Below are 9,014 nucleotides of genomic sequence, written 5' to 3' on the forward strand. Positions count from 1 at the left end.
AAGTTGATTTGCCCAACTTATGAGAAGAGAATCACGGGTTTCTGATTAGCCTAATCCGTGTTAAATGAAATATGTAAAAAAGTGCATATTACATAGCATTTAAAAACCTTCACTAATAAGGTACGTTGCTAACTAAATTATTCTATAAATAAAATGTAACCATGGAATCCTTGAACACTTTGTTATAGAATCTGATGGGCAAAGTAATAAAAATATAAATGAGACTTGACAACCTTGCTTATTTGCTTTTAATTCCTTTTTTTATTTTATATTAGTTTCAACTTGCTTAAATATTGATCCTTTTACCTTACTGTAAATATGTGCTACAGTAGATTGAAATTTAGTTTTGCGCTATTATTCGAAAATGTGCACATTCTTAGTTGGTATTCATATGTGAAATTTTGGAAATACAAGAGAATGTTGAAGAAAATATACTTGATGTAAAAATTCATTATCTTTGATTGAAATATACAATGCATAATTTTATAATAAAAGATTAAATACATATATTTGTTCAGTGAGCCTTCCCAGTTGTTCCCAATTCTTTGCTTTGATTACACATTGGTTTCAAATTTGTGATAGTAGAAAATGGTTTAGGAATAAAACAGCTTAAACTTTAGGCCGTAAAAAAGGTGTTTTTTTTCTGGAGTTAAGTAGAAGTAGTGGCTTCATTTTTTATCAACTTTTAATTTAGTATTGTATTTGCTCAGATATGAAAATAAAAAAAAAAGACACACCCTTAAGTCATGCTATATAGAGTCTTCAACGCAGCTTCACCACAATAAAACAGCACTCTAGACGCCCCCGATCCCCTTAAAATAAATTTTTATGAAATGAATTTAAAATAAAAACAGGATAGTCGTTTCTGGAAAAGCATTTAAGAAATAATAATAACTACAAGAATTTACACTTTCGGTCAAACAACGTTCTTCAAACCCGAATTTCGGTAACCATATTTAATTCTCGTTTATATTATTTTGACGGTAAAAGTTGCATTCAAGGGAAGTGCACAGTACTTCTGAAAATAAATACGTTTCCTAATTAGATTGATTCTGGCAGCTATTCGATCTAAAAATGACAGCCTTAGCTCTTGCGACGTCCGAAATAGTTCCATTTAACCAGACTGAGCCACAGCAACGCGTGGCTGGGTACAGCTTGTAAAATAAAAATAACCAATCAATGTGTTTAATTTGATTACTATGGAACAATACATACATTGATATAAAAATACAAATTTTTGTATTGATCAAATTATAGGAAGAAATGATAAATACAAATTGAACTTCACACTGTAGAAATAAGTAAATTACACCATACACCAAAATATGTCAGCTTGTGATAAGCGAGCGTTGGTAGAAATAATATACAACGATAGAATATTAGTTTTTTCTTTTTTGTTTACGTCTACACTGATTTTCGGACTAGTTTTTTTTATTGATTTTAGGGTTTTTGTAGGGTGGGTGTATAGTTTAATATTGGAATCACTTTTGAGTTTGATAGTAATGCAGCTTTTGATGCGCAATGTAGACCGCTATATTCAATTAAGAATAACTAACGTGCAGTTAATCCCGCATTAGAAGAAATTTAGAACATTAAAAACGTTGTAATTTGCATTAAGAGAAAGTCATGTTTCAGACGATATTTTTCGCTTGAAGTTAACGGCAAAAAAAAATTGTTATGTTAAATAGTTTTTTCTTTTTAAAAATCAAGTAAAAATAATTTTTATTTTAATTTTATAATTTTTTACTCCACAAAACTGTTAATTTCAATGAATTTTATATAAAATTTGAGATTACGATTAAATCCAACTTGACAACATGTAAATAATCAATAGGCTAATAATAGAATTAAAAAAACTCAAAAATGTTTGATTAATCAATAAAATAACAGATCTAAAACTCGGCAAGCTAAGTAATTATTATCATTTCGAGATTACCACAAAAATAAATGTTTTAATCAGAATTTTAAATTAATTTCAGCATCTTAAAGGTAGTTTTAATGCACAGCTGTCACATTATTGATTATCTGAAACAGACAGATAAAATAATTAATACTTAAAAACTAGAAGAAAGTAAGATCATTTAATAATTCATTAATAAAGAGATTTAGTCTTAATAAGTTAATTTATTTAGTTCGGTCCCGCATCTTTGTACTGATATTAATAGCCCTGATTAATCTGAAAAATTACCACGTCGTCGAAAGTGAAATGTAGGGTGAGGTTAAAAAGTCAGGGAAATCATTAAGTAGGTGTTCGAGGAGGAGCTAATAATTTATAATCTTAAAGCATAAGCTTGGAAGAGAGCATAAGCCGTCCATTCTGACTCCAACAGAGGGCAAATGTATCTAATCTTGAGGAGAGCATCCTGAGCTGGATAGCACAACTATGTTGTGTGTTCAACTATGTGTTGGGTGTTCAACTATGTGGTCCTAGAGGAACTGTAAGGTGGGTGCCAGAATTTGAACCCGCGACTTCACATTAGGAAAATGGAATAATTTAAATGCCTGAGAGCCATTTGAACCAGAAAACTGGTTATTAACGAAAATGAATGGAAGCTATTGACTGAAAGAAAACGAAAAATCCTCCTACTGTTATATGGACCTCTACTGTGAGAATGAAACTGGAAGATTAAAAGTAACATTCAGCACCAGGCATTTGTGTAAGGATATGACAATTTCATTAAAAAAACTATTGCAAGAAGAAGAAGAAAACGCTTCCGTCTTAGCTGGATAGACAACGTTAAAAATCATCTGAATAATTAAAATCAACTGAATAATAAATGAAGGTACCTTGGACAAGTCAACACCAGTGAGGGCGTTGACAGCTGGAGGTATCTGGCCTACAAGACGGGTAACTTCCCCAGTCAGGTGTTCGCTCCCACCTAACATAACAATTTCTTCAGTTTTCGCCAGAGGTGCGCTAACTTCAGCAGCAATCTGTAAGCAAGTTTTTCAGCACATTTCTTGGGATTTTCATATTAGAATTATAAAAGCAATTAATTGTCATGTAAGTGATAAAATATGCCAGAAGAAAGAAAGAATAATGCCAATTCCAGTCATTTTTTTATTTTTATTTTGCCGAGCTTTTGACCTAGGGACTAGAGGTCATTTTCAGGGCTTATTGACAATATAATATTTTTACAATGTTATTGTAAAGTTGGTGCGTCTTCTGTCCAGTCTGTTTATTAATTTGGCTTATGAAACTCTTTGTCGAGTTTCAATAAAAAAATATGACTGAAATTGGCATAATTCTTTCTTCCTTCTGGATTAATAAATCAGTCATCAAAAACAATGAACAATAAGTACACTAACCTTCGGAAGTGCATCTAGTACAAGAGACATTATCGCAGCATCGCCGTACTCCTTATAGACCACCGCTTTCATCCTCATCCTTTCTGCGTCGGCCTTCCCAATGCTTTCAATTACATGAGCTTCCGCAAGACCAATCTTCTTTATCTTCTCACCTTCAGCTTTAGCAATTTCGACAGCTTGCGTTCTGTTTGTATAAAAAAGTTCATAAACATTCCCAAGAAAAATATTATTTTCTAACTTCTTTATTTCTTCGATAGTGAAGAGAATATGAATAATTTGGATTACAGTAAAGAAGAACACAACTAACGTCTTGAGGAAAATAGTCAAGGGCCCGCCAAAAACTGATTTAAATGTTATTTAATATTTTAGTTTTATTTACTTAATATTTGTATAATCTGAAGAGGCTAGAGTTATCATCCCCGCTTATTTAAAATTTTTTTTATAAGCCGAGGTTTCCCTACCAAGTGCTTAACATTACCCTTTCTGTATGAATTCCTCAAGTGACTGTCAGTAGAGTTGCTAAAAATCCATCTGATAGATATTTCCAGTTGGTGCAAGCGAGCAACTTGAGAAATCGATATCGTGCGTTTTCTGGCACTACTATGTAACAGTAATTCATCGAATTCTTTCTTGTATTTATATGAATTCCAACCATCGTAAGGTAGAATGTACTCAAAACATGAACATCTTTTAGTAAGACGAACAGATTTTGAACCAAACTAGTGAAACAATTGAACGAGAACTGGAAGTGATCTTCTTTACCCATCCCTATAGAGTAGACTTAGCTTCATCCGATTAGCCCTTGCAATTAACACTTTGCGGGGGAAAATATAATAACTTCATTTTTGCTTGGAACTGGAGTGCATAAGTTTTCTGACTCGTAAGTGATTCAACAGCTGTTAGAAAAATGGCTTTTGAATATTAGTAAAGTTAATAGAGGTTTTTAATACCCTCTATAAGTAATATGCAAGATTTTGCAATTTGTTTTTCGTGAACATTCTTCGCAGCAATATTTAATTTTTGAAGAACATTTTTTTGGTAGAAGTTCAAGTGCGAATATAATTCACGGTACGGTCTAACCTCTTGCCTTCAGCTACAGTTTGTACTCTGTAACTTTCTGCTTCAGCTGGCAGTCTAACTGTAGCGTTCAGCTCTAGCTCTTTCCTCATCACTTCTTGTTCCTCCACTTCGATTTGTTTTCTTCGTTCGACTACGTCGATTTGTATCTCTTCATTTCTTATCTTCTGTCTAATTTTGGCAGCTTGAAGTTCATATGCCAGTTGTGCTTCAGCTTTCTGAAAAAAGAAATTGGGCAATTTATGAATAATTTTTCTTGATAAATTTTTTTACAATTGCACTAAGATCAATACATACTACTGTGTTGATTTCTTTATCAAAATTTGCTTTTTGAAGTTTAAACATTCTGGAATTATCTTCTATTTTGGTGTCTGTGTTGTATTTAATGTCCATGGCTGCTTTCTCACATTCCGCTTCCTAAAATATAAATTAAGGTTATTTTATTATTATTTTTTTAAGGATGTTAATCTGAGGTCACAAATGCCTGGCCTTCTTATTGCAACGCCGGTCTTGGAAACAATGTCTCTCGTTGCTGAAAAAATCCATTATAGGACAGCGATCAGTAGAGGCTATTAAAAGAAGGATATAAAAAAGGCCTAAAAACCAGGCAAAAGGACTTAAACCCGTAGTCTCCGGATGGCAAATCATTATAGGAAAAGTTAATACCTTAATTCCAGCATCTCTATTAGCCTGTGCTACACCAATATCAGCATCTCTCTTGACGGCTGCAGTCTGAGCTTTACCTAATGAGGACAGGTACTGCACATCGTCATATACATCCTTAATTGTGAAGGAGAGGATTTCAATGCCCATTCTACCTACATCCGGAGCCGCTACTTCTCGTACTAGTGCAGCGAACTGGTCACGATCTTTGTACACTTCTTCAACGGTCAAAGTGCCTTGAAAATAAGTAATTTATAGTAATGGCTACAAGAGTTAATTGGTTATTTTCATTAATATAACCCAATATTTATTTTTCTTTCGGTCTCAATATTTTTGCCTTTTTCAAGATCGACAACGCTAATTTGCACATTGTAATTAATATATATAATAATATGTATTAATATAACCATATATATTAATATATTATAATAATATTAATATTGTATTACTGAAACGTAAACAAATATTGGGTTATTTTTTTCTAAAAGTACAGTAATGCGGACTTCACATCTATCTAGCACATAAGAAATTACTGCAATCAATATTTAGGAAATTGTTTTCAGTTTTTTTTTTCTGAGAATTCTTTGTCATCTGCTTTTTTTGATGTTTGCCTCGCTTGTACAATACTGGTTACTCACTAAAATCCAATCTTTGTACAAACGTTAACAATTAGAATGGTAAAGAAGTGAAAGTCTTGAATTTCACAGATCCTCATGTTGGTGGAAAGTCGTATATTTGTCATTTCAGATATGTTTAAGAAGTGTATAAAATATTTACTAAAAAACAAAACAAAAATATCTTTTTTATCTATCAGAAGGAATCCTGAAATTACCTAATATAGCTCTGAGATGACCTTCGAGTGTTTGAAGTACGGTTGATTTAATTTCCTTAACTGATTTTCCAAGAAACTGTTCAGACGCAGTTTGTAACAGTTCGTCTGCTTTCATAATTTTACACTGGGCCACTCCGGTAACTGTTAGCGGTACTCCTTGGGATGTTTCTACCATTTCACACATTGGATTCAGAGTCATTACCTGTACACAAATTAGAGTAAGATTAATGTTATACACATTAAAAGAAAGTACGCTGTCGCCAGCATCTCAGCAAAGAGCAGTCCAATATAAACTGGCTTAGCGACTAAATTCGCAATTACTCGCTACGTAACACTAACACTAGTTCTAACGACGTAGTTCTAACACTGTTCTGACTATTCTTCTTTATAAGAATTATAAGCTTTCAATTAAATAAGCCACCCACAATAAAGAGTGACCTCAAAGTAAAGATTTCGCAACGCAGAGGAGCAATTGCTATTAGTAGGAAGGTTAGGACTTTACTTAGTGGTGAATAAACAAAACATTTTTCAATTCGTTACAATCCATAAATGGCATCCATTAACTTTATAAACGCTAGATGAAATGGAAGAGGTTTTAAAATCATAGCTTTTAGAATCACCTCCAAGGAGAGGTACTGCACGTCTGTCACAAGCCACCAGGCCCAGGCCCATCCACCGACGATCGTCTTCTTTTTCGTGGAGCCCCAACAGCCACCTGAAACAAATAAATTACGTTACTCAATTACTTGACAAGTGTGAGGCAGCGTTATTTACCAGCTTCAGTGAATTAAACGTCGCAGTTTACGAGATAACCTCTCACTCTCAGTTTACCATTGAATTTCCCTATAATTAATTTTGATAAAATATTTCAAATTCAGTTAATAGTATATTAATATTAATTAGTTAAAACTAGCGCTAAAGCTGTGATGAAAAATAAATGCTATATATGAAAAGAAATATAGAATAAACTGCATACAAAAAACAAAGCAACAAAAAGAAATCAGAGATATTAAGAGTGCAATTTTGGAAGGAAATAACAAGTTGCACCGTTGCAGTTACATGAATCAATAAGTTTAATTTCATTAATATTACTATCTTGAAAGAATCATTGAAAACAAATTGGCACTTTTAACGAACAAAATAATAATTTATATGCTTGATGTTTACCACAAACTTTACAAGTAACTAGCCGAACGGAACGTTACTTTCATTTCCTACTCTTAACGAGATTTCGCGTTTTATAATTTTTGTGTTGATTTATGTCCATGAACTTATTTCTAGAACGAATATATATTCAATCTTAGTATATTCCTTTTCGATAAAAAAATTCTTCGATGGTCATTTTTCAAATGCTTAATTGCAGCTAGAAGAATGTGGTAATTAATTCGTCTTCCAATTAATTGTTAAGAAACATAATTTATATTCTCCCTTTTTTATTTTTCATTCAACATGAAACAAATCTGAATGACATAATATTATTCAGTCTTAAAAAGCAATATTTATACATATAAAAATTTTACTGCATATTCAATTATTTTTATATGTATAATTATTATTATTATTTTTTAGAATACCCTTGGAGAACCTCTGCACTACGCATTAGCAGATTGTATTGAAAGTATGGATGGGTCCTGCATCCCAGAAACCTGTAGCCAAAAGAGCCAAATTGTGCAAGGTTACCTAGTGGATCTATTAAAACAAACCTCTTCGCTTTTTGAAATGTCCAGGATTTTTCCCACTAGTCTTTTCCTTTGAAAATATAATCTGCTCTGTTCTCAAATTGCAAAGAACACGTATCGCAATGATGCACGATTGTGGCGCCAATCCTTAGTTACTTACAAGTAGGATCTGGTTATTCCACAACCCAAAATGTTTAATTAATACTGAACAATGCTTTCTCAGATTGCTGAAAATTCTTTGCTTACGCAAGTCCATGTCCAATATTGTACCGTCCAAATATTGACCATGAAAAACTGTGGATTTATTACATTGCAGAGCCTCATAAGACTTGGGGGAGAGGTACGCCATTAGCATCGTTTATCGACAGTACCGCCCTTCAACCATCGGATCGCGCAACACCTTGGCCCAAACCAGGAGTTGGTCCTGCCATTTAGTATTGTTAAGCACGAATAACCTTTAGTCCATTTTCCACTACAGGGTACAGGGCCTCAAACTGTTGCATCAGGGCCTTGGTCTGCTGTGTTGCTAAAGTTGCCAACACTAGTCCTTCGCACAGAATTAGCCACTACTGTGCCGGACGTTCATTCTTCCCTTCACCCACTACATTGACTAAAGAAACAGCTGAATGCGCTCAACGCCTTGGAATTGAACCACGATGTGAATCAGAGCATCAAGAGACAATGCGTGATTTTTGTCAGTCAATAAATTTGACGATTAAGCGAATTGTAGCTTAATAGCAGGCAGTCGGGCATTCTAAGAATACTTCTAAAATGAATAAATCTATTTAATCTAAATAGCTTCTTTTCTGGAATGGTGAGAAATAAAGCCCTCAATAATCACGTTCCACTGCGAGTATTTCAGCTATCAGCAGCCGGTAAGAAATAATGAAACGCAAGCTCAGAGCTGGGAAATCGTTCCAGTAACGTAACTACTCGAGTCCACCATTATGTCAACAAACACAGCATTATGGAGGTAATTACGGAGGAAGGATATGAATGTTTTGAAGATGTGCATGGAATTGACATAAATGGATTTTCTAGAAATGCCGGCATTTTGTTTTTTGTTGCGAGATTTTTAATAATCATATTTATACGACTTGAATTATTTATTTGTTATTGGTAGCTCAGATCTTTTTTGCTTATTTTTAAGTAAATTTTAGTTTGCTAATCTAGTTAACATTGTTTTGTTTTATATAATTAGGTTTTTTAATAATTAATAGAACTTTAGTTTATAAATAAGTTTTAAGTTTAAATTTTTTAAAAGGCTGGTTGATTAATAAGATTATGGAGTATTTAGCAACTCAAAATCTTCTGAGCAGCTTCAAATTGTGTTTCTTTTTTAAATTAATACATCAAGTGTTTTTCTCTCACTTTTTCCAGGGCAGTTTTGCGAAAAGATTCAACCCCAAAATTCCAAAATTTGGAGAAAAAACAATTCATTACTGACTTTGCAG

At 33.1% G+C, this 9,014-nt stretch overlaps 1 protein-coding gene across 2 annotated transcripts in view; it reads right to left on the reverse strand.

The window, feature by feature from the left end:
- Positions 1-1,169: 1,169 nt before the first annotated feature.
- The window catches only part of Flo2 (flotillin-2), a 166,015-nt gene continuing 158,170 nt past the window's right edge, over positions 1,170-9,014 (reverse strand). For both annotated transcript variants that reach the window (XM_074143240.1, XM_074143241.1), the window contains exons 2-9: positions 6,502-6,596; positions 5,882-6,083; positions 5,053-5,285; positions 4,684-4,803; positions 4,390-4,604; positions 3,310-3,493; positions 2,788-2,934; positions 1,170-2,025 (exon numbers count right to left, since the gene is read on the reverse strand). In XM_074143240.1, the coding sequence (XP_073999341.1) occupies positions 1,996-2,025; positions 2,788-2,934; positions 3,310-3,493; positions 4,390-4,604; positions 4,684-4,803; positions 5,053-5,285; positions 5,882-6,083; positions 6,502-6,596 (1,226 nt within the window). In that variant the 3' untranslated portion in view covers positions 1,170-1,995. The remainder of the gene's footprint in view (positions 2,026-2,787; positions 2,935-3,309; positions 3,494-4,389; positions 4,605-4,683; positions 4,804-5,052; positions 5,286-5,881; positions 6,084-6,501; positions 6,597-9,014) is intronic.

Source organism: Rhodnius prolixus, unplaced genomic scaffold (genome assembly GCF_049639745.1).
Source record: "Rhodnius prolixus isolate KJV_2025 unplaced genomic scaffold, Rpr scaffold_12, whole genome shotgun sequence".
NCBI lineage: Eukaryota > Metazoa > Arthropoda > Insecta > Hemiptera > Reduviidae > Rhodnius > Rhodnius prolixus.